This window comes from Olea europaea, chromosome 5, assembly GCF_002742605.1.
Source record: "Olea europaea var. sylvestris chromosome 5, O_europaea_v1, whole genome shotgun sequence".
In the NCBI taxonomy this organism is placed as follows: Eukaryota; Viridiplantae; Streptophyta; class Magnoliopsida; order Lamiales; family Oleaceae; genus Olea; species Olea europaea.
In genome coordinates this window covers 2,518,303-2,544,395 of record NC_036241.1, presented here as the reverse complement: position 1 = coordinate 2,544,395, position 26,093 = coordinate 2,518,303, and the positions used below count along the sequence as shown (strand labels likewise).

Here is a 26,093-nt window from a genome sequence, read left to right as displayed (position 1 = left end):
TCACTAGCAAGCACCTACTCATATATTTAGCTTTATACAATAATTGCCCTCAATCTTCTTAATATTTCATATTTAACCACCCTGATTATTGCTTTTCGGCTTGATTTATGAAACTTACCTAAGTTTGTATGTGTTTCGATTGTATCTTGTAATTTTTGCTTTTTCAGTTTACGATTTCGAACGTGTCCATGATTTATGATTTATTAATATTGAGTACTTTTTTAAAAAAATAAAATAAAATTGGACTGTCGAGTTATCACAATGTTTTTACACCTTAATTATACGTCCATGATTTAGGTGGGTACCAAGTAATTTTTGTTTTTAGAGCTCGCAACATTGTTACAGCTTAAAGTATGCTCATGATTTGCATTTCATTGATTCCAAGTAATTTGTCTTTGGAGGTCAGAATGTAGTTACAAGTTAAAAATATTCTCATATTTATGTTTCGAAGGTACCAAGTATATATGGTCTTTCGAGCTCGAGTTGTCTTACAACTTAAAATATGACTGTGATTTATGTTTCACTATCTGGAAGAGTGTGAAATTAAGTGCATATGACCTTGTATAGTTCAAAAACTTGTAATGCAATTTTATCAAAATTAAGGTACAAATTTGTCTCCTCGTAAAAAATGTTATACGCATAATTTTTTCGTATCGAGTTTATCGAAATTCCGAGCACTATTATAAAAGCAAAGCCAATAAATTGCTTGTAGATTATAATGTGGTCAATATTTAGACTAGTTAATAAGAAGAAAAATCCAACCATGATAGTGATATCTCATAGTATAAAATAAATTTGTGGCTATTCAAGTCAATTTCTTGTAAGTTTATCCCTTTTGTTTGATGTTATCATCATCCTATAGCATACAAGCTAAAGAATAAAAATAGATGGGCTTTCAAAACTATGGGCACACAAAATTATTTACTAAGAAATCATGTAGCATAAGTGAAATGCTGTAAAATTGCATTACTATTTTTCGAAACCTATTTTAAAATTCATTAAACATTCGATATCAAAAAGTTGAGTATAAAGTTACGAAAATTAGTAAGGGACTCTTTAGTAGTGAGATTCTAGATCCTCGACATTCAGAAATGAAATTTTGAGTTCTCAATCTATTATATGTATGAATTTAGATCCATATGTGATTGAAACAGTCGATCTGAATGCTAAAATCGAACACGACTCAAAGCTGGACGTTAAATAGTTTGATGATTTTGTCTTTCGACTCTAAATCAAGTAAAAGTCACATGCAATTTAAATCTACATTGACAATTTCCATCATATTGCGATTCAGTCATATAATTAAATAAATTGGGAACTATAACTATTCTTTTGAAGGTTAAAAAGTCAAAAATACAATTATAAAAAGGTTACAAGTAAATTCAATGTACCATGAAAATATAAAAAACAATATTTATGAATTTAAATTTGTTTTCAATTAATTTAATTTTAGTACGTATCAAACCTAATAAAAACATTTGTTTTTGTCGTGACTTCCACCTTCGAAAGTTTCGTACCTAGAAAATCAAGTTCCGGCAATGAAACATCTAGAAATGGGTCCATACTCACTAGCAAGCACCTATTCACATCTTTTGTATAATTTAGCTTTATACAATAATTGCCCTCAATCTTCTTAATATTTCATATTTAACCACCCTGATTGTTGCTTTTCGGCTTGATTTATGAAACATACCTAAGTTTGTATGTGTTTCGATTGTATCTTGTAATTTTTGCTTTTTCAGTAGTTGAGCCCACCAACATATATATGATTTTTTTTTCCCGGTTTAATCTGGAAGAGTGTGAAATTAAGTGCATATGACCTTGTATAGTTCAAAAACTTGTAATGCAATTTTATCAAAATTAAGGTACAAATTTGTCTCCTCGTAAAAAATGTTATACGCATAATTTTTTCGTATCGAGTTTATCGAAATTCCGAGCACTATTATAAAAGCAAAGCCAATAAATTGCTTGTAGATTATAATGTGGTCAATATTTAGACTAGTTAATAAGAAGAAAAATCCAACCATGATAGTGATATCTCATAGTATAAAATAAATATGTGGCTATTCAAGTCAATTTCTTGTAAGTTTATCCCTTTTGTTTGATGTTATCATCATCCTATAGCATACAAGCTAAAGAATAAAAATAGATGGGCTTTCAAAACTATGAGCACACAAAATTATTTACTAATAAATCATGTAGCATAAGTGAAATGCTGTAAAATTGCATTACTATTTTTCGAAACCTATTTTAAAATTCATTAAACATTCGATATCAAAAAGTTGAGTATAAAGTTACGAAAATTAGTAAGAGACTCTTTAGTAGTGAGATTCTAGATCCTCGACATTCAAAAGTGAAATTTTGAGTTCTCAATCTATTATATGTATGAATTTAGATTCATATGTGATTGAAACAGTCGATCTGAATGCTAAAATCGAACACCACTCAAAGTTGGACGTTAAATAGTTTGATGATTTTGTCTTTCGACTCTAAATCAAGTAAAAGTCACATGCAATTTAAATCTACATTGACAATTTCCATCATATTGGGACTCAGTCATATAATTAAATAAATTGGGAACTATAACTATTCTTTTGAAGGTTAAAAAGTCAAAAATACAATTATAAAAAGGTTACAAGTAAATTCAATGTACCATGAAAATATAAAAAACAATATTTATGAATTTAAATTTGTTTTTAATTAATTTAATTTTAGTACGTATCAAACCTAATAAAAACATTTGTTTTTGTCGTGACTTCCACCTTCGAAAGTTTCGTACCTAGAAAATCAAGTTCCGGCAATGAAACGTAGTGGCATAGTTGTCATCAAAAAAATAAATTAATTAAGAATAAAGTTAGAACATTCTTTTAAATATTGAAATTAATTCTTAATTAAATTCCTTAATACAGCCTGTCAAATAATCATAAATTGTTTAAATAAATAAAAAATAAAGGTTCTCCGTCATCATCGCCGCTGTAAAGCCGGCTTATCAAATTGATGACTTAATTAATTAAAAAATATTTATAGATACAGTAATGTTTGTATAGGTAACAGGTGTGAGGTGGGGCCCACTTCCGTCTTTCGTGCAGCAAAGCAATCCAAATGTTGGGCTGTTGGATGAACTTTCTTTGCTGTCCTTTTCATTTTGAAATTTGAGATTAAAAATAATTTTCCTTTTTTTTTTTTTTAATTATTGATTTTGATTTCTCCTAGTTTAATAGTAATCCGACACCACTTAATCGTAAGTCGATTATAAATATGGCCGATTATTAAAAAATAAAAAATCTATATTATAGATTTTGTGTCAAGAAACATGATTAAACTTAATTTATAGTATTAGAAAACCAATTTAAAGCTTAGTATTTATCCGTTGTGCTCGAATTTTGACTAGCATATTAAGAAAATTATTAATGGAACCAATCAAACCAACTTTCAATCGATCTAATCAATTTTGACTAGTATATTAGACAAGTCTGATAAATATTAGTTTTTCAATATCTTGATGTATAACAATCTATCTCGAATTTTGATCATTTTTCTCTCTTTTTACTAGTTTATTAAGAAAATGATCCATTGAACTAATCAGATCAAGTTTTGATCAAACCACACGATTTCGACTAGATATTAGATAAGTCTTTTATAACTTTTACAATTTATGATAGGGTTAGCAATGGTCCGAACCACCAACTTTTTGACCAAATCATAACAACGTAAGTCGGTTCGGCTCGATTCGGGTTGTTAATAGCCACGAAAATAAATTATTTTTTATAGGTCAACCATCAAATTGAAAAAAAAAAAAAAATACAATTTATGATAAAAAGTCAATGAAAACAAAAGCATAATACTAACGGAATAAACGGTTCGAATTGTTCAGAGAGTGTTGGCCCTGCACGCAAAATGCGGACTTCAGAAGTTTAAGCATGCATGGGGGAAGGGAAAGAGAAGAATGAGTGAATGGACAATGGGATTACTCTCATATATTGCTTAGACGATCTTCGCCAACTATCCATCTCGTCAACTGGCTTGGGTCGACAACTAGAGCTTTACATGATTTTGGAAATATCCCGAGATCAGAACCAATTCGGTCATACTCCTTGAAAGCAGCTTCCATCTCTGCCTCGGCCGCAGAATCATCCATGCAGTCAACTGTGCTGACACCAAGAAGGTCAGCGTAGTATTGTTCTTTCTCGAGATCATTTTGGAAGGGTTCCATTGCAGGGCCCTGGAAGTCAACAATTCAAATACATAAAGTGTGTGTTTGGTAAGCAGTATAAACACAACAACAAATCCGTTACAGGAACAATGTCACAAATATATACTAGGCAAATTTTCATTGGAAGTTTTGGTCAATGACAGGTTTTTATACAAGAATTTTACTACATGTACATCAAACTTTACATAATGAATTACATAATACCATACGTCACTATATCATTTTCTAGTTTAAAACAGTGTCAACTATTCTTCCAATTTTTTCCCTCCACATCATTTTATGTAATCATTTATGTACAATATTTATGTACAAATTATACAAATATATACATGGCAAATTTTCATTGATAGTTAAAAAACTGCCAATCATAAACTGCCATTTCACGCCCTGTCATTGAGCCTGTTCAATCAGCTTTTTCCCCTTTGACAAGATTTTAACAATAGAGAAACCAACAAAAAATAGCTCGATTATTCACCAGTATGTAACTTCCATCTGTACTCCTAAATAATCATCCGAGAAGTTGTAGTAGTTTTATGTCAAGAATTACACTACCTGAATAAGTTCGGCATAATGCCGATAGATCTCACTGCTTTCGTCTTGATCACCAAGCAATGTACCACCATACCAACCATTAGCCTCGTCCACTGTTGTCATTGCCAGGTATCTACGGGAGAAAAGAATTTACAAAATCATTTTTGTGTCAACATACATACATAGAAATGCCTGATTGAGCATTGTTATTTGAAAGGAGAAAGTATCCATTATGTTTTTAAGTTCATGAAATAATTATTCTTCCAACTATACACATACCAAGTTCTAAATAATATTAATACCCAAAATTGATGATTTTCACAGGATTGGAAAACCAACATATTGAAGTGCATCCGAGCGAATCTTTATGCAGTCGAACTTGATCACCCAACAGAAGGGTTATATTCAACATCTAAAAAGAAAAATCTAAAAGAAACAACTTAAGCACTGATATCTGGATTCTATGCTTTTAGAAATTCATAAACTAATAATGATGGCTAAATAATGCAAAACTCAAGTTTTAGGAAAATTGTACTTTGTAGAAAAGTGAAAGATAATGCATATATTAAAAGCATGTCGGGAGTGTTTATAAACTATATAAATTATAAAAAGATAGGAAAGAGTGGTGGGTAAAAGATTAGTACTTGTGGGTCTCCCGAGATGTGTGATTAAAAAGTGGTTCAAGTGTTTATAAACATGAACCAAACAAAGGCTAAATTTTCAGCAAAACAAGCATACCATGTTCGACAAATGAAAATAATGCAACCTACGGCAACTGAAATAAAAAAGGTAAACATAATCCCTTCCTGCAACTGTTAACTATACAAGTACACTCATGTTTGGCTATGTTTAAAAGTTACTCTTCTAAAAAAAGTAACTTTGAAAATCATGTTATGCAAGATAGTAACTTAAAAAGCAAGTTTTATGCATTTTTAGGTGCAACCAAACATTGCTGCAAGTCTCTGTTGACACGAAGTACTAGAAGTTGCTGAAACAACTAACAAAGTCAAGTGGCTGTACTTTTAATGAAATTACCTTCTGAATATATCTTCTTCATTGCTAACAACGACTGGCGAAAACAAATTAAGGTCACTTAAGCCATCAATTTTCTTCTCGTCACAAACTCCTCCATTTGCAACTTCATGTGGAGCCAATTTTGGTGCAGAGCTACTACCTTCATATTTCCTCTGGCCAAAAAGCCAATTTGGGCTCTTAAGTTGTATTTCACTGCATTAACAAGCTTTCATGTTCATTGAGTTCATTCAAACGAAGAAATTATAAAATATCAATTTCAAGAGGCAGGACAAAAGAAAACCCAGCAGAACATCAAAATTAATATGATTCATATGAAAGTCAAAGACCACTGTGTTCCACCGCATGGAAAAAAAGGGAATCATTACGTCCTCAAATATTTCAGAACTGAAGTAATAGCAGACAAGTGCACATATATGACCAGTGATTCTTAAAAGATTCCCGACTGACAAGAGGCGAAAAGAGCTAAAACAAAGATCTTGTGAGCATTAAGTTCAGCTGATCCCTTGACAATGGTGGCAGACACTACTATTGGTATAATGGAATCTAAAAGTTTCCCTTTGGAGTAGCAGTGAGGACACAGGGCAGAACATGTTGAAATAATATATGGGGTAACGGGAATGGAATTTTCTCCGTAAAGCATTCCACACTGAACCAAACATATTGTCCTAGTCAACAAGCCACTTACGCTGCATCAGGCGCCACACCATAACTCCCAGATTTTTGCTCTAACTCACTACAAAGCCGTACATTCTTGATTGAACTGCAAGTTCTTTCAATCAGTTCATCAAATGATGTCAATTTCATGCGTGAAAAGTCTTCTCGGCATGCTGGAATTGGGGCCAATGGAGTTGCTGCTCCTAAAGGCTTTGGCTCATCCAAATAACTGCAACTTAAAATTAAAAATTACACTTATCATTGCAAGGCTCAAATATCAAAAAGAAATTTCAATCTACTCATTCCAAAATTTGACAGCACAGTACTCCATCTGTAATTGCAATCATTTGAATGAGTGGCCCAGTCCCAAACGATTCATGTAGTCGACCCGGAATCTATTGGGGATAAGGCTAAGTTTGATGTTGATGTATACTCCATCCATAATTGAATAACTTGGTTTGACTTTCTTGATCACAGACAAGGTTTTCCAATGTACAAATCTTTTTAGAGAAGCATCTCTATGGTAAGAATTTCACATCCAATACTACTTTCAGTATAAGGGTTAAAACACTACTAGTTATCAAGTCAATCAAACATGACTTTTTATTTTATTTTATTTATTTATTTTTATTTTTTTTGAAGGGGGGGGGTTGCATTTTTAAGGCAAGAATAAAATAGCTAGAACAATGCCATTTTCTTTTGTTTTCCAAGATGAGTTATGATTACCAAGGCAAGTGGTAAGGTAGATCAAGGCATTGTGATTAAACATAGTAATTACTACACTTTTTTCATTCAAATCTATGTAAGATATAATATAACCTAATATAAATTATATTTGACAAATATTTCACTTATTCATCCACATATAAAAGATCGAAGGAAAGGTGATACATGAATCTACAATCCCATGTTCTTTCACCTCTTTTTGTAGAGCAAGTTCATTCCAAATCCTAACTACAACGAAGAGTTTAGTAATCCAAATGTTAGATCTTTATAGAATTTTAATCTTCTTCAACTCTTTCTTATTTGTTTATGATAGAACAGATAAGAGAGCTCAGCATTTTACCAAAACATCAGCTGTAGACACTTTACAATGACTAAATTTATACTCTGGAATACAAGTTAAAGAATATTTAAAGGGAGTATACCACATATTGTGTGACAACTTGGAGTTACCTCTTGGGGATAAGGTCATCTCCTATCCCAGATACATGAAGATAATAATCAGAATCCAATTCCCAAAGTGCAGGTTTTCCTTCCTGAGGTTGGAAGTAACCCAAAAACCTGTATAGAACAAGACAGAATTAGAAGCACACTTGCGAGTGGAAAGCTTTTTCAAAACTAGGTAACAATGATAATTAAAAAATTCTGATTCTAAATGAAGAAAATTCCAAGCACATAGTAGATTTTCAAGGAAGCTAGAATATATTGAAAAAGCATAAATTACAAATTTATGGCATCCTGCTTTTCTCCGTCCGTGTATGCATTGCTGTAATATCGCTTTATGGACTTCAGAAATTCCCTAGAATGTGTTGTAGCTTTCCACTTTCCCTGCCTCTCCGTGAACACCTAATTTTCATGGAACAAAGCACCCTCAATCAGAAATCATAGAAACCAGCATTTCTAACTCACAAAAGAAGAATTAGTAACTACATATCCTATTTAATTAAATGATTTGACTTGCAGGAGGAAGGTAGACATACAGTATTGTGAGCTGCTGAACCACCGTACTGCTGTGCTAATGCATCACCCATGCTCTGGTACATATCCATAAGTGCACCTGCAATGCTACTATCAACATCCACTTTCGGATTATCTGTCAGGCCCATTGCATGAAGTTGTCGGCCCAGAGCTGCTAGACCATAAGCATATTGGGCAACATTGGTTCGATCCAAACAGTCGATGCAATTGGTACGCAGAACACCACTTTGAAATAGTGGCACCGAATTACCATTGATATCTTTACCAATCCGCTGACCACTTTCAAACTCCCTGTCTAGCTTGGGCAACGAATTTAAAGTGTCAGCACCACTGCCAACCCTTGAAAGCTCTCCAGAATTAGCTGTTAAATCTCTAAGAGATGCATCCCTGCAGGAAGTGGTTTATGTTGATTTGAAACTCATTTGTCAGAACTAAAAGTCTAAAACAATAAAGAACTAAGAATAAGGGAAATGAAAAAGCAAAGAGGGAAAAAACCTGCATCAAGAAAGGAATGAAGAAATACCTACGTGTGCTTGTTCGAGAAAGGTGGACAGTTCGTCTTTTTTTAACAACTACAGGCTTTCCACTGTAATAGAATCCAGTTAAATCAAGTGCTTCACTTGCAACGCCACCCAAAACAGCCAAAACATTGGCAGACTTGCTTGAAAAATATAGAGAAAAGAGTGTCAGCAGAAAGAAAAGAACAAGACAGTTAATTACACTATAAATAGCGTATTCGTACCTCTTTGCAAACTTGTGAAAGTCCCAATGGATGAATTTGAGATGATTTTCTTCTAAAAGAATCTGGTTTAGATACCCGACTGCATTGGCAAACTCACGACGTAGCATCATTTCTCGAGGTCTTTTCTCAACTGTCTGAAATTTCAATAAGAAAGCATATTAAATGGTGTCATCTATTTGACTAGTGCAAGTTAAACTTAAAAAGGAAAATGTCAAAAGATTCAACAGCTTCCTTCAACTTAATGAGATTCAAGAACGTTATCTGATTCGTACAGACGAAAAATAAATTTTCTTTTCCCCCCTAAAAATTGTTTTTCTGTAAAAATAAATACAGATGATACAAGAGAATCCCATGTAATCAGAATTTGCTTGATATATGAATTGCCCCCAGTGGATCGTCTAAATTCAGTAACATCGAACTGACAGCTAACTAGTAGGATCTATAATTTTAGAGTGAAACTAAACAAAATTTGAAACGAACCTTTATCAGATTAAGAACAATGATTGGATTGCCATATCTCCTTGCCAGGTCTTCAAAATGAAGTTTGGTTGCTTCATATGTAGGATCGTATCTTTGCACTTCAAGTTGAAAATTCATAATAAGTTTTATAGTTGTATGTGCAGAATAACCAGGAGAGGAGTTTAACTAAAATCCACACATCAAAATGGTGAACAAACAGTTAAATTTATTTTCTCTTACATATAATATCAGGTTTAGGACTAAATCTTGAAGCTTCCTGTGACCAGAAAAGAGGAATTGAACCCCTCATTTGTACAACCGAACTCATTTTTCCTTTGCATGTCCCAGCTTCTTCATCAAGGACAATTTGCTCCGTTTCAACATCATTTGCTACCCTTCCATGATCATTGACTCCCCTTTTCAAATAACTGCATCCAGAATCAAACAAGTGTGAAGCAATTTCCTAAACACATGATAAAGTATAATCTTTTGGTTATGATACAACAACAAAATTTGAGATTTCTATAGCTTCTTTCAACGAACTTAAACAAAAAAGATAGACTGGACACTGATGATCACTGTCCGTAGCAAAAATATCAAGAGAAATTGATACATGAAAAGTAATAGAAACAAATAATAAAATCAAATGTTTTATGCACTTCGTTTATTTTATATTCTAAATTTTCAGATCAGCCATTTGTATGCCCATCAGCCTGTTGCATCTTTGCATTGCCAAGCCATTTAATCAGTCAAATGATTTGCATGCTTTGAAGCTTAGTCAATACACTAGGCAAATCCCAAAGCACGAGAAATCACAAGGCAGCCAATCATTTACACGTGAAGTCACTGAATTAAAGTAAAATACATTAAACTAATACTCCTTCAAGCGTGAGAGTCGACCAATCAAGCATCTCGGCACCTTTTTATTTTGAAAGGTATTTATTTGTCAAAGAAATGAAAATTCCTCGCATCTACTGATGTGTTTCGTAAAGAAGATAGCTTGATTAATTCGATCAAGTGATTACCGTGTGCCAGCAAAATGGCGAGAGCGTCTAGAAACCAAAGCAATGCTGAAATCTCTACCAAAAATTGATAGCCTAACCTGCAACCATCATATGCATTAAATTCTATGTAGAAACTTAGCCACTCAAACAAATGACTGTACCTATCGAATGCGGTAAATTCCATTATAGAACAATAATCACACAGTGACATGATTATATACAGGTTCCTAAAACAGTCAGAGAAGCACCTTTGACATAAGGCTCCAGCATATAACAAAATCCTATTTTAACACGTGGCAGACAATAACATAGATCATTCCAAAGAGAATCTAGTTTAATGACTCTCCATTATTGAACGATCTCTCCTCAATAATAAAAGGGCAATGCTATTTCCTTTTTCAGCCGCTTGAAAGAAAATTGTCTTTTCATAAAAAAGGATATTTGAAGAAACTGCCACTACCAGTTCATATTATTAATTTCACAAATTTTATCACAACTAAACGAGTTCAGGTCTTAGAGACTAACTATTACTTTTGTTGCTTACAATAATCATTTGATCCCAAGCGATTGCTTTCACAAGTTCTACTCTAATTACTGCACTTTCAAATGCAGCTTTTGCAGTATAAATCATCTTTCAAGATAGGAAAATAGAAATTTCAGAAAAATGAATTCACATTCACAGAAAGAAAAGATGAACTGGACTGGGTGCTTCATGAAGATATGACAATTTAAAAAATTTTGAAAGGAGAAAAAGGAGAATCCCCATCCAGAGGTAATATTTTTTTATTATAATCAAATATCATATGCTTAAACATGAAAAAAATGAAGAAACTAAGAGACTGAAGTGAGGATATGTGAGAACAATTGGAGTTAATGTTGCAGAGAAACAGGGTTCTGTTAAAAGCCTGAAAACCTCAACTTGAAGATTTCACATAAAAGTTCTGCATCAGGACAAGCAAGTAATTCTTGGTTAAAAAACAAACAGGCAAGGGCATCGAGAACCATATAGAAAAGTTAATCACCTGCTTAAAATTACCATGCACCAGAGCAATTGTCCAAATGGTGTTTTTGCATCTTGATCGAATTGCCTGTGTTAGATAAGCATTCCAAACAAACATGTTTTCATATGGCATCCCTTCTTCTCCAGTTGACAATACATTTTTCTGTAAACATTGCATTATCGGATATGTATAGCTGTAGAAAAAATCTTTTGTCAAATCAACACTGGATAAAAGCTTCTTGTACCTGCAAGTAAGGCAAAAATTGTCAACTAGAAAGGACTTATTAAAAAAAAATTTGGCTCATGGACATACTACAAGTAAGAATGTCGCTCTATCCTCTTAAAAAAAGTGTCAACTCTTAATCAACTGATAATGGAGCCATTCAGTTGTGGAAGGAGAGATTTTCAAAATTGCTCCACATAGGCAAGCAACATACTCCAAGTAAGCCCATCCTTAATTCACACAAAATACTAATAAGCAAGGACCCAAGACATATATCCATGTATGTGATACCTTGTGAACCATAAGTCCATGCAGACAAACATATTAACATAGAAGATGGAAAAATAGCCTTAATTAGCCATACAAAGTTTTACTTATCCTTGCCATCCACATCAGAGTGTAGTAAAACTATAGCAAGATTCAAAACAGGTAAAAACATCCCAAACTTACCCAACCCAAGGCATAAAAACCTTGACAAAGCAAAACAACCCATGAACAAACAGCAGCATAATCAACTAAATCCTACACATGAGAGAACCAATGCAACGATTGTTCATAAAATATGCGGCAGCAGCAATCGATGAGTGATTTATTGATAAAAAATTCAAGCTTCCTTTCTGAAATCAATGAAACTGATAAGCAGCTATAATTGTGTAGCTCCACACTGAATCTATGGAGAAAACTAGGCATTTGCTAAAAACCTACTTCATACATGATGTGAAATGAAAAGAATTGTCCTCACCTGGATATCAACTCAACTCAACTCAACGAGTTACCTGGATATTACAACCATACAGCTATATGGCCAAGAGCACCAGAGTCTCTTTGATTAGATTTTTTTATATTTATTTTATTATTATTATTATTATTTATTTATTTATTTTATTATTATTTTGCTTAAAAGCTTGTCGAACTTCAATTTTAACCACACATTTCATTTCAACCACAGCTTTTATCCACACATTATTATTATTATTATTATTATTATTATTATTATTATTTTGCTTAAAAGCTTGTCGAACTTCAATTTTAACCACACATTTCATTTCAACCACAGCTTTTATCCACACATTATTATTATTATTATTATTATTATTATTATTTTGCTTAAAAGCTTGTCGAACTTCAATTTTAACCACACATTTCATTCCAACCACAACTTTTATCCACACATTTCATGGGACCACCAACATTTATCAACTTTATTTGTTAAAAGTTTGAATCAAATATGATCCTAATCTATTTATCAGTAATTTTATATCATTTCTTTTCCGTTTTCTTCTCCTTTCACTGTGTTTCAAGCATTTGAGATGCACATGCAAGTATGTCTCCATTTTATGTGCCCAGCTCATTAAGAGATGTATACTTTGCTGCTCTACTTATTTAGGAAGTCCTCTGATGGCCTATTTTTGCGAATCAACAATCACGTATCATCAAAAAAATGTAATATTCTTGCCATTCCATACCACAAGGGTAGAGGATTCGGACCATATATTACCCACTCCTAGAGCTCTTCCAAAGTCTCACTCCAAGAGTCCAAGTGAGAATCTGATAGGCCCCCGTTCTAGAAGGAACCGGAATAATTGAAAACAATTTGGCAGCAACAAGATTCTGTTAACATGTCCGGCTGATGTGGACAAATTAGTTACTGAAGGTCTATAAATATAGAAGAAGCAAGTAGGACTGGTGGGGAAAAAATATTGGTAGCAAAGTTAGGAGAGTGTAGCCCTCTCGAAAGGCTATAGTCGTTTCTTTTCCAATTCTGTAATTTCCCAGTTTCATCAATCAAATACGGCGATTATTTTCTACTTTTGGATACTGTTCATAAACTGCAATTGGTATCCTATCAATTGGTATCAGAGCGGTCGATTCTCGGACTGAGGGAAACTGTTTTCAGTTGAGCTTTATAAGGAGTAAGTCGGAGGAGATGGTGATGCAACAGAAAGGAGGCCAAGCCATTGAGTCAGGGTTGGATTCATGTGGCCGACTCAACACACAGATATTCTACGGGGATAATCTAGATTCGTGGTTGTTTAAGGCAGAAATATGCATAAAAATGAATCGAAACTTACCGGAGAGGGAGAAGGTTGAAGCCGCAGTCGCTTGCTTCCTTGGAGAGGCTTGGGAATGGTTTCAAGAGGTACATGATCACTGTCCGATACTGACCTGGGGAGATTTAAAGCGTCGGATGATTAACAGATTCGGGTTACCTCAAAAGGACTCGAACTGGAAGTTCCTTCCACCTCAAAAAGAAGGCACCAGCAAAGAGGACGAGGAGCTGTTGGTTTCTCCTCCGTTGGACGTTTTTGAATCTAGCTTGCTGCTGCAAAACACGTTGGAGAAGAAGACGTCGCCGCCAAACAAAAGGGAAGAAGATTATGTCAATGGCTTACTATCACGGCAAATGAGGCCCAAACAATAGAAGGAAAAGGGCAGCAAATTAGGTCTGAAATTCTTATAAAAAGACTTGGGGCCTTGATTTTGAAGTGGACCGAAATGGGTGAAGACCAAATTGAATCAATACAAGCTCAGTCCACTTACGGCCCATCTAAGATCCACATGTCCATGACATCAAATACTCATCAGTCCGGTGGGGAAGAAATCACTCCAGTAGCTGAATTACCACTTGGAGAACTTGCAGCAGAAAACGGTATCATGTCGCCAAAACCCACCCTCACTTCTATAACTCCCCCAAAATTGGACGAAGCAGGAGTAATTAGCTGTATCACACACCGCCGAGAGGAGCCGGACAAGAAGGACAAAGGGATCGCAGTCACTTCACCAGAACCCACCATTAATTTGGAAATAGCCCCAAAATTTGAAAGAATCGAAGTCAGTGAAGAGGGTCGAAAGAAGAATTCCATGGTGAAGTTCGAAAGAAAGGAGAAAGAAGTGGAAATCATTCTGGCAGAAACCTCCACCACCCGCCGTAAGGAAGATGCCGACACAAGAAATCATAAATTGGGTTTGGGGATGAATGGCGACAATGGGCTGAGGCAGCTGGGTGGAAGTGAAGTTAAAAGGCTCAAATCATATGGTTTGGGCCAAATCATGAATTTAGCCCAAATGTTTGAGGACCGAAAGGAGTCTTTAAAAAGGGCTCAGCCTAAGTCTAGCCCATATGGCACTTACGAAGTCGTCCCCCAAACCACTATGAACAATCCGCAATACCCATGGATGGCGATGGTGCGCCGGACAGCGAAAAGGGTTTCTCCTATCAAAAGCCTTACGATTGCAAAACTACAATTGGTATCCTATCAAGAAAATTTTGACACCGAAAATGATGAGTATGTCAGCGGTGTGGAGAAATTTTTTTTTAGTTTTGTGATGGGCGCAACTGCCCCAAAGACAATGAAATTGAAGCGCGAAATGGACCAACCAGAAGTTGTGATGTTCGATGTCGGGGCTATTTTCAACTTCCCTCCTACTGAAATAGTCCAGCGCGCTGAAGAGTTGCAAATGGGTGTGACAGGTTATGGAGTTTTAATGGACACCATATTAGTGATATTAAGTCCAGTAAATCAATCATCCACTTGCCTCGGACTAGGAAAAAGAATTTTAACAGCACCTCTATTTGGGATATTCACAAATGAAATTGTGCGGATATATGATGAATCGAACAACTTACACCTTGAGGACAAGGTGGATTTCGGGCGGCGGGTAATGATAGGCCCCCTGTTCTAGAAGGAACCGGAATAATTGAAAACAATTTGGCAGCAACAAGATTCTGTTAACATGTCCGGCTGATGTGGACAAATTAGTTACTGAAGGTCTATAAATATAGAAGAAGCAAGTAGGACTGGTGGGGAAAAAATATTGGTAGCAAAGTTAGGAGAGTGTAGCCCTCTCGAAAGGCTATAGTCGTTTCTTTTCCAATTCTGTAATTTCCCAGTTTCATCAATCAAATACGGCGATTATTTTCTACTTTTGGATACTGTTCATAAACTGCAATTGGTATCCTATCAGAATCCTACATAGTCAAACAGCTTGCAAGTTTCACACATTAAAATCCACCAAAGACATAAATAGTCAGAGGAAGAGAGAGATCAAGTTCTACCAAATTGACATCCAAAATCCTTGGACATGTACCAAGAATTTCAAACCTATCAGTTTATCTTGAACTTCCCCATAGAAGCCACAAAAATGATCTCCTTAATAGTTCATGAAAAATTACCATGTTAATATGGATATCAATGATAAGATGAGTAGAGAAGCAAGACTAACGATGTTTTCTTAAAGTGACAACTCTTCCCATCTAACACTTCATTCCATGAAACCTCCGTAAACATTATCGATCTCATATTACATGAACAATTTTCTCTAATGCACTATTATATAAAGCAAAACTCAGTAGATACCCATTTCCAAACGAAGACTACCAGGAAAACCATCTTATATGCTGCATTTGAAGATATCTATTTTTAAAATGAAAAGTAAACTATTAGATGGTTGGCATAAACTTTGTTGCAATTATAAATGAATAAAGCATCATTTTGAAAGATTCGACCATTTCTATCATATTGCAGGAGACAACAGCAAAGTAATTTCAGAAATAAATTAGTTTCCCCTGCTAAAAGAAAACCAAAGAGTATGAGCAACTTTTCTAGGGAATAGAAACAGGTGAACTTAAGAAGATTATTGTAACTACAATCACAGTAGTCTGTAGCAAAATAGCTCAACTCTAGAACCTGAAATTCCTATACTGCGATAATTCATCATTGCTTAGCTTCCATTTAAAAACATATTATAGTGCCCTTGAAGAGAGAGAATGAAACAATTCGAAAAATAAAGAAAATCATTAATGCATTCACATATAAGAATTTACACTGCACAAAAGAAACATGAAGAAAGTGCATAGCCGCATAGGAAAAGAGACCACAACTTTTAATTTCTCATGTGACTATAATTTTGATCTATTTGGTTCTTATTAAACAAATTTTGATATCCAGAGAGTAAAAAGAAAACAGAATGCATCGCAGTCCACCATTAGTTTGCTAACCAATAAAGAATAATGCAAAATTGGTACTACTCAGAAGGAAAAGAAAGATTTATAATGTAAATAAGCATATGAAGAAGTTACCGTTGCTCAGTTTTGGAATGAGCAACATCAGTTTGAACTGAGACATGAGGAATTGTAATTATTAGGCTCTCTTCTATACTGTATATTGCATGACCACATATACATCCAATTTGCCGCCGCTTCTTGACCAGTATCAAATAATATGACTCCAAAAATTTGATACAACCTATAAATCACAACCAAATATAAGTCGAAGACAAGAAAAGACTTCAAACAAATAATCCCATTCTAATATAAAGCACTTCAATAAATTTTAAAAGTGCAATAATGCTTCAATTCAACACTTACCGACAATGCCATATACTTTGGCCACAAAATTGAGTCCTCCGGTAGCTCGATTGCCCTCAGCAATCCGTTGGAGCAAGCTCTTGACTTCTTGTGGAGGATATACCACAGGGTCTTCACTGATGTTTAAATCTGAGGGTTCCATTCTATCAATCTTCAAAACTCGAAAGAGCCTCTTGTTCCTATCACTCCCAATCAAATAAAACCTCTGACAAAATTAATTGAAAAAATAATTTCTATCAAAAGCCAATAAGGATACAACCATTTGCCACTGAGAGAAATGGATATACTTCAAATTTCACGTACTTGCAATCGGGGAAAGGAAACTCAAGACAAAAATTGAAAAGAGAGATTTAATCCAGCGAAACAAAAATTTATCAAGTACAATGTAATAAAACAGGTAAAGATGAGATTTTCTGGTAAGCCAAAACAAAATGATCATTCTCTGGAGTATAATAAGTTATTCACTGCCACTACAGATCACGTCATACCCCTAAATTAGCACCTGAATCACATATAAATACTTCTATATTACAAAGAAATGTATTACATGCAATTCGTGGAAAGGAATTAAGCCCCTTCAAATTAAAATTAAATCAAATTAAAAAAAATAAAAATAAAATCCAATTTGAATTTCACACCCCTAAGCATAACGTTACAACTGATCACCACGCTTCAGTTACATTCAATTTCTCCGAATTATAAATCTAAAAAAGATTAAGAATAATAAAAAAAAGTAATCTCACTTTTGATTTCCTCAAAGAAGTTAACTATAATTACCATGAAAACTTCACAATTCCAGCTAAAACGACCGGATTTGGTTTACAAAATAGAACAAAAACTGAATAAACTGTACTGATTGCTTTCGATCAAAATGAAAATTTTCTATGAGTACAAAGATAGCTGAATAATTAAATAAAGATTAAAACTTGCATACAAATCCGCTGATTTCTCATTAAACAAGTTCTACACACTTCATAAAAATAATAAAAACACCGGATTTCCGAGCAAATAATTGAATTGGGAAAATATTAAAAGTTTAGTAATAGAATCCCCCTGATCATTTCCAGTTATACAAAATCTCTATAAAGAAAAACTCAATTAAACAAAAAATCCAAATTTTTTTTTTGCTTAAAACAAAGGTTTTTCCAAAAGAACGCTAACAATCAAACTCACCGCGCGCGTTTCATGGAGGCGGAATTTCTCAAGGGAATAGAAATCTGGAACGGTTTCCGGGTCGTTTGCCGGGTGAATTTTGGAGGAGATAGACCCGGATTTAGGCAGAAGATTCGCTGAATTGGATTTCGAGTTCTCGGGTTTCGCCATTGATACTGAAGATGAACAGAATTGAGAATATGTACAACTGTGTCTCAATTTTCTTAAGTACCGATTATTCGTAAAGTCGTGCTCTTTCCCACTTTCACGCTTTTAGAAAGAGAGATTATCCCCTGCTCAAGTTCGAGTTTCATTTTAAACTATTATAATGAAAATAGGAAAAATAGTTCATTTTTTGACTGCTCTTAGTTTTTTTCATTTTTTTATATGTTTGGATTAAAATCATGTTTTTAACAATAAAATAAATAAATAAGCCAACAGTGTTAGAAATAAAGATATTTAAATTATCATCTTGTGAAAATTTTTTATGGGCCAAGAAAATATAGAGCTACCATGACCTAGTGCTCTAAAAAGTGATTTCTAGGCACGCGTGAGACAAGCCCAAAATTCTTCATCTTGCAAAATTTTTTCTTCTTCTTCACATCTAGTAATGCCTAGGCGCCCTTTTTTTTTTTTTTTTTAAATAATAGATTGATTTCAAAAATTAAAATAAGAAAATACGTTTTTGCACTTACATCTCTCCTAGGTCAAAACTTGGCATTCGTGTTTATACTTTTTAGAACACTGTCATGGCATCATCTCTTGTTGCGAACCCCATTTCAATCATGTCTGGTACAACATCATGGTCATTAAAGTAATTTTTTGGTCTTGATTAATGCCACGCTTCAATTTTGCCAATAAATATGACAAATTCGAGTACAATAACACAAATACACATATATCTATTGAAAAATTCAATAAACTAAAAAAGAAAACAAAAGATTACATGGTTCGGGGCCAGTGTAGCAACCTACGTCCACAAGAGAAGAGAGAGTTTGTATATTATTCACTTATGATTGGAGCTTACAATGAACCATTTATATTCGCATTACATCAAAATTGCCTTATTAAGGATGAGGCAATCAAGGAAAGAAAATAACGAATTATGAAAATCTTCCAAAACGTGATTGCGTCATAATATTTTCCAATATTAGCAAATCCTTCAAATATCATCAAATATCTCTTTTCTCCAACATATATATATATATATATATATATATATTCAAATTTTTTGGATTAGGTTGATTTGGCCAAACTTTGGACCCATTAAAAGAATCATGTGGATGCCATAAACTCATTATCCATTTCCAAAAGCCCGTCAGTTTATCTTGAAGGAAAAAATGAAAAAGCACAAGTATTTAAGAAAATAAATTGAAGAGAATCTTTAGTTCTTCCTATCAAGAGAAATGGCCAGTCTGTTTATATGTATCAATTGCACTCAGTTCAAATTGAACATATCAGAAAGTGAAAAGCAACAGAGAGGAAAGACTTTTACACTACATGCTGCAAAATCTGGTGGCTTCTCTTTGAAATCAGTACGTACTTTTTAAACCTCGTTAATTTCTACATATATGGTATGCTTGACTGAATAGCACTTGGTTCGTAGGTATGTCGACACCCTCATAGGGTACCTGTCGAAATTTTGAATGCCTTTAGAGTTGGGCTTATGTTAAGAGTCGAAACTATATCGAATCATGTTTTGTATCTCTATGATTCACACAGTATTTTTGTGCAATATGATATCATGCAACAGATCACGAGTAAGTGCCAAACATGTAGAGGCGAAGGTGCAATAGAATGTTCGGGATGTAAGGTATCGTCTAAAACGGTTAAGCTATTAGATATGATAATAACTTATCTAGTCCTTGTTTGGTATAAATTCTTTAAAACTTATCTCAAAATCATTTTTAACTATATATTCTTCCAATAATATAATTTTGCACGTAGTTACATTCTCCGAAAAATATTACTTTTCACAAAATCTGCTCTTAAAAAATTTACATCAAATATGCTTTTATATATTCAACAAGGCATTGTATTATAAGACAGCTTGTGTTGATATGATATTGTGATAAACTGATATGAAGGCTAATATAAGGTGAGCTCATATTAATCCAGGGAACGGGAAAGAACAAAAAGAATGGGAACATTTTCGAGCGCTGGAAGTAAGTTTTCCGTATCCCCTGATTTATTTATTTATTTTTATCAAGAGCTTGATTTGTACGCAATGTTGTATTTATTTATTTAAATTTAGTGTTCGACATGCTGCATCAGAATAAGACCATTCACTGTGATTCTAATCCAACTTCAATGAAAACTTTGAAGGTGCTTTGAGTGCCAAGGATTTGGATTCAAGAGTTGTCCTGTTTGTGGCAAAGGAGGATTGACCCCAGAACAACGTGGAGAAAGATAATTTTGCGTCAATTTTACTGGCAATCGGGCAATACATTGGCGAAAACATACATCACCTGAGCAGATACATGTTCGACTACTGTGTACTGTGTAGCACATCTACTGTCCACTATACAAATAATTTTTCATCACTTCGTTTCATTTTGCAACTATGCTGATGTTCTAATTACACTAAGATGTATTCATTCAACTACTATTTGCTTATGGTGTAATTATCGACTAGACCAGTTGTTACTCGGTCACACAGATTTGTTGAATCCGGCAAACATTCAGTATGTCGTTGAAATATAACTTTTCTTGACTGCTACAATGAGAACAATTTATGATAATCTTTGTAGAAACAGCAAACGACTTTATTAAAATAACTGATAACACTGACAATTACACAACGATTTATTTTGCCGAGCTTATATTTTTTGATTCTCTTTAGACTTATACAAACTTCATCAGGTTCCTCTGCAAATAAAAGTACCATCAATCTTTTAAGTTCGTAACCTGTTGGAACAAGGCAACAGTTTTGCACACTGGACCAAGCTTCTCATCTCCAGAAGATGGGCACATCATGTACGCAGAAAGTGTTTCTATTTCTATTTCTTCATGAAAGAACAAAGGAAAGTGTTTGATATGGATAAGACTAATACCAGCATTGCGGAAAGCGTTAATTATAATGATTAATCATGCAGAGTGGTAAATAAATCTATGTATAAGTGTTAAAATGTAAAATCCAAAGTCATTTAAATATGAAAATAGTAATCAACTTAAAAGGTTTGATTTATTCCTCTCAAAGGAGCCCAGCTTCAACTATTTATAACCAAAAAACGATGATATTATAAACATTCCATGCACTTATTTAGTAGAAAATAGTTTGTACAGATATCTAATGGATGGTGTTTAGTCAAAGTCAATTGGATCCAATCCTGTTAAGATCCAAAACCAGCAATGTAAACTAATTTAATTATTCCATAAGGTATATAAGTCTATTTAGCCAAGTTTAAGACATTACTCATCTGACATTTGCACAATTTTATCATTAGATAGTGATATACTACTTTTAATATTTTTTAAATATTTTTCATGTTGACAAGTTCTCGTGCTAAATCTTGCTTTCCATTTTCTGTTTCGTATTATTCATTGCTCTTGATAGTAAATACCAAACGTTTAATTCGATAACAAATTCTTGAACGAGATCAGGATTTAGTTCACTTTCCAACAGCAAGTTGGTGATAAATTGTTAAGAAATAACATAAAGGAACTAATTTATCCTTATCTAACAATTTAAATTTTAGATAAAAACAAAGGTCTTGAGTTGAATCCCAGATTGAATAGTGCCACATTTCATTTTTTGATAAAAAAAATTATTATAATAAATTGATCTAGTGATATTCAGAACATGGAAGATTTTCCCATATTTTTTCTTCCACCTTTCTAGTTTCCAAGGCACATCAGATACCAATCAAGAAAAATGAGACAAAAGATGAGAGTAAAACACAGAAGATTGTTTTCTAAAGATGAATAAATACTTGGAAAAGCAAGAAATCATGAGATAACATCTTGTTTCAAACAGAAAATTACACAAAAAAGAAGCAATTTTATTACATAACACAGAAAATTACACACAATTAATTTTGCTTTACACGTTCCATTCCCCTTAGGCTAGTTTCTTTATACTTCATTAGTTTGCAGTGCAAAGTAAAGTTCCATCAGCCATAAAAAGTTTGCAACCTGTTTGAAGAAAGCAACAGTTGCACGCCGGAGTAAGCTTCTCATCACCGGAAGCTGGGCATGTAGTGTAAGCAGCAACGCCTGAGCAAATTTGTGGGCAAGTTTTTGCATTTGCATGTTCCAGATTGCGACCTATTACCAGCATTGCTGTCACAAGCCCCCCAAAAAAGAAAATATCTTGTGAGAACTATTTCCACTTCACTGTTGAATGTTTGCACTATCACAGATAAGAAGATTGTGGAATCTAATGCTACTTATAAATACAAAAACTTAATTTCCCCTTCAAGAATTTATTGAGAACGAATATTGAGATGACCCAATGCATTTACGGAGTACTCAACATGCCCTTGTAATAAATAATTCACCTTGAGGGAGCACGTGAATTGTATGGGCGTATTCTACCCTTACTGAATTCATTCTATTGAAGCGTAAGGTAAAAAGCTCCTTCTCATGTTGAAAGCATTACTTTGACTTCTTGCAAAACTCCAAAGGGATCATAATGAAAGAGATTCTAGAGCATATATATGATATTCTTTCAACTGCATAATCCAAGAATTAAATGCCCAATCTGGGAGGTAATTAAGGTCTGATTTTATCGTAGATGACTTAAAAATACCACTTCTGTAAACTTCATGTAGTCGACCCAGATTAATAAGGAATGATGCATAGTGGTTTTTTTTTATTTTTTATTTTTTGTACACATTTTTTGTATATGAATTATGAAGACAAGTAATCTGCTAGAGACAAGGGTACCTACTTTAGAACAAACAAGTTCTATAATTGGTGAAGTGTTGAACTTTTGTAAAACCTACTTTTAGAATGCAATGTTCCTAAGGGCATACCGCAGAAACAAAGAGTCACAAACCCCACCCTGATACCAGCCATGCTTCCTTAACTCTTAGTTATGCTATATCCCTGAAACAAGCCCAGCTTATACTATTTATAATGATATTATAACATACTTAGTAAAAAATAATATGTAAAGATATCTAATAGATGGTGTCTAGTCAAAATCCAATCCTCTTAACATTCAAAACAAGCAACTAAAAATGATCTAATTATTAAATAAAGTTTATAGTCTTCTTAGCCCAGTTTAAGATATTAAAGGTTCGGTATACTCACAATTTTCATTAATGAATAGCAGCAAAACGTAAACATGATATCGATGTTCTCTTTCAAATGAAACCTCATTTGAAAGCTTTTAACAGGATACGTTTATAAATAAATGTTCCAAGTTCAAGTCTCACCATTACTTATTTGTGAAAATTTTATACATGTTACACCTTATTTAAAAATGAATCTAGTCTACACATGAATGACACGTTACAAATATATTTAAACAAAAAGAGGACCCGGTGCCTATTCAAAGTCAACTTGATCGAAATTCAAAACTAGAAATTAAAATAATCCATTAAGATTGATAAGGATGTTTAAAGGGATACTTAAGATTCAGCAAGAGTTTTTGACAAACCTGCAATAATATTTTTATGAGGTAATTCTACAAGGCTGCAGCATAAATGAACTAAGTTCACACCACAGTGGACTCGCTTATTTATTTATTTATTATTATTATTTTTTTTTTACTATTTTCACTTTGACAATATTATATTGGTCTATGCTTTTTGGAGGAGAAAATTACTGATGGGATCCAAAATATTAAAAGAGAACAACCACGTCCTCAGTTTTTTTTCTTTGTAGCAATTCCCCACCGTTTCTTGCTAGAAAAATGAAAAAGTAACTTCTTAGTTCAATGTTTTACTTTTTCAAGAGCAAATCTTTATTTACCTTCCAAAACGTTCTTTTAAAATTTTTCAGGATTATGCAAACATGAATAATCAAAATTTCTTGTAACTTAAATAGACTTTATTGACCAAATTTATTCAATACACCGTAGTCCATAAGATTGTACACAACTTCAGAAATATTTTGATTATTTAGGCATGCTACTTAAGCCACAACATTAGCAAGCTCGTTTACTAGTTAACAATATATTGACACTCCATTGGCAAGGTGAAGGGTACAGCCCTTTCCGGCCAGGCAACAGTTGCAACGCGGTGGATTGACTTTTGTGCCGTTGCAAGTCATGGATTCTACTTCATAGCAATATAGTGGACATGCCTCAATTGCTGGGAACATTAGGACACCGAATAGAAACATGCCTGTTTTCAGAAAATATAAAAAAAAAAAAAAAAAACATGTTCAATGAATGAGTACCCAAAAATGTCCGAGTTGCGTCTTTTTGTTCAGTTAGGACTACATTACTATATAAATTTAAGTACAAGTTGATTTGTTACTGGTGCAATTCATGGGACTCAAAATTATAGTCTGATGTGAAATACAAGAATTCTTTAATAACCCTCTCAAACGTGCCTCCTACCTTTGTTGTATCAGAGGCATCAAAATCTCTCTGCAGTTCATGTGTGCCTGCACACACGGGTCCGACCAACAGCTCTTGGGACCTGGCTGAAAGGTCTTGAGCCTCGTCACAAAAACTTGTCATTTTATTAACAAAGTTTCGTTATGTTCAAAACTCAAAAGATAGGAAAGGCCTTTTTGCCCTGCCGAGCTTGGCTTTGTGAGCCAAAAAACTGCTGCAAATAGCCATTTGGTTTCAAAATTTTAAAGAAAATTACAGTTTTTTCATTTTAGATTCAAAAAGGATTTGTAAAAGTGCATAGGCCTGACACATCTACGCATCGCCTGGCTCATCAACGAGCGTGTTCAGGTCATCAGGTGTGCCTGGAGTCCAGGCAAGGCCAAGGGATGACCTGACGAGCTGCTTCAAAACTCGTCCATGCCTGGTTCATCTCTATTGTTCAGTATTAAATGTAAATTCTAGATCCGCCATTGATCATGGGATAGGGTAAGTGATAACTAAGGACATGTGTTTAAGATTCTCCAGGAAGTTGCCTCACACAAGAAAAAACAGAACAAGAGCAAGCGACGCATAAGTTAATTATAACACTAATACTGAACTGATTCATTTACTAAAATTTGTGATTGGAATAATGATTTGATATCCTTACTCCAATACCAGAATCAGTTTCTTAATTGGTTCATGGGAGATATACGAATTAAAAACTCTAAAACCTTTCGTAAAGGGCGTAGTAGCACATACCGAACAGAAGAAAAGCCATAACCTGAACACTGTTAACAGCGGTCATGTTTCCTGCTCTATGCTGATGCACTAATTACACCGCTAAAGTCAGATGTATTTATCATCCAACTACTTTTTGCTACGGACCGGGTTATCCACTCGACCAGTTGCAGCCTAAAAATTGTCTTTGATTCATTGAATTCGTAGGACGGCTACTTTGAAAACCATCGGCATCAATTAATAACATTGAGTTTTTGTTTGAAAAAGCTTAAAAGATATATATCAAAGTCAGTAGTTAATTTTAACTCCACGTTTTAGGTGACCTGCAAATTTAATAAACTTTTATCGAAATCTATTAAAACATATATCAAAAGCTTTGTCAAACAACCCTTAAATGATGATTAAATTCTGTAGTAACCTACTCAAATAAAGATCAAATAACACGACTGAATGTTAAAATTCATTGAAGACAATCAGATAGAGTATATTTGCAATATCTGTTTCAACCCAATTTCTCTTAATCAAAAATAAAAAATTGACTAGTTAAGGTCAAAGTCAATTAATGACTAAAATAAAATAACATATTTTCTTGGGATTTATTTTATAATTGGCAATATATGAGAGTTAAATTGGATACAATTTAAAGTTTGGAATTTACTTTTACATTAAGGGAATCTAGAAGGATTAAATGTTATATTAAAATAGAGTTGAGGGACTTCCCTAGCAATTTTTAGTAAGTGGGTCTTTATATACCTTTGACCCATTATTTTTCTCTCCAAA

General features: G+C 33.8%; 3 protein-coding genes across 8 annotated transcripts; 1 reads left to right on the top strand and 2 right to left on the bottom strand.

Annotated features, from left to right (window-relative positions):
• Nucleotides 1–3,750: 3,750 nt before the first annotated feature.
• LOC111394398 (phosphoinositide phosphatase SAC1) lies at nt 3,751–18,296 on the bottom strand. Of its 4 annotated transcripts, XM_023020198.1 has the most exons (17): nt 18,104–18,296; nt 16,931–17,135; nt 16,643–16,808; nt 11,362–11,584; nt 10,361–10,437; nt 9,576–9,763; nt 9,357–9,454; nt 8,877–9,010; nt 8,658–8,795; nt 8,137–8,521; nt 7,881–8,002; nt 7,610–7,717; nt 6,465–6,668; nt 5,780–5,971; nt 4,766–4,877; nt 3,972–4,222; nt 3,751–3,886 (listed from the first exon to the last, which is right to left on the bottom strand). In XM_023020198.1, the coding sequence occupies exons 1-16, from the start codon at nt 18,251–18,253 to the stop codon at nt 3,974–3,976; spliced, it is 2,751 nt and encodes a 916-aa protein (XP_022875966.1). In that variant the 5' UTR covers nt 18,254–18,296; the 3' UTR covers nt 3,751–3,886; nt 3,972–3,973. The 4 variants fall into 4 exon arrangements, with proteins under 4 accessions (XP_022875966.1, XP_022875965.1, XP_022875967.1 ...); XM_023020197.1 differs by having other exon boundaries at nt 3,751–4,222; XM_023020199.1 differs by having other exon boundaries at nt 3,751–4,222; nt 6,465–6,662.
• Nucleotides 18,297–19,401: 1,105 nt separating this feature from the next.
• LOC111394397 (protein PHOTOSYSTEM I ASSEMBLY 2, chloroplastic) lies at nt 19,402–20,801 on the top strand. 2 transcript variants are annotated; one of them, XM_023020195.1, is made up of 4 exons: nt 19,411–19,617; nt 19,836–19,895; nt 20,201–20,247; nt 20,408–20,801. In XM_023020195.1, the coding sequence occupies exons 1-4, from the start codon at nt 19,489–19,491 to the stop codon at nt 20,493–20,495; spliced, it is 324 nt and encodes a 107-aa protein (XP_022875963.1). In that variant the 5' UTR covers nt 19,411–19,488; the 3' UTR covers nt 20,496–20,801. The 2 variants fall into 2 exon arrangements, with proteins under 2 accessions (XP_022875964.1, XP_022875963.1); XM_023020196.1 differs by lacking the exon at nt 19,836–19,895 and having other exon boundaries at nt 19,402–19,617.
• Nucleotides 20,802–21,989: 1,188 nt separating this feature from the next.
• Nucleotides 21,990–25,532, bottom strand: LOC111394394 (proteinase inhibitor PSI-1.2-like). Of its 2 annotated transcripts, none has more exons than XM_023020192.1 (2): nt 25,335–25,532; nt 21,990–22,363 (listed from the first exon to the last, which is right to left on the bottom strand). In XM_023020192.1, the coding sequence occupies exons 1-2, from the start codon at nt 25,378–25,380 to the stop codon at nt 22,167–22,169; spliced, it is 243 nt and encodes an 80-aa protein (XP_022875960.1). In that variant the 5' UTR covers nt 25,381–25,532; the 3' UTR covers nt 21,990–22,166. The 2 variants fall into 2 exon arrangements, 1 of the variants encoding a protein (XP_022875960.1); XR_002702581.1 differs by lacking the exon at nt 21,990–22,363 and adding an exon at nt 22,918–24,375 and having other exon boundaries at nt 25,335–25,522.
• Between the last annotated feature and the right edge of the window lie 561 nt (nt 25,533–26,093).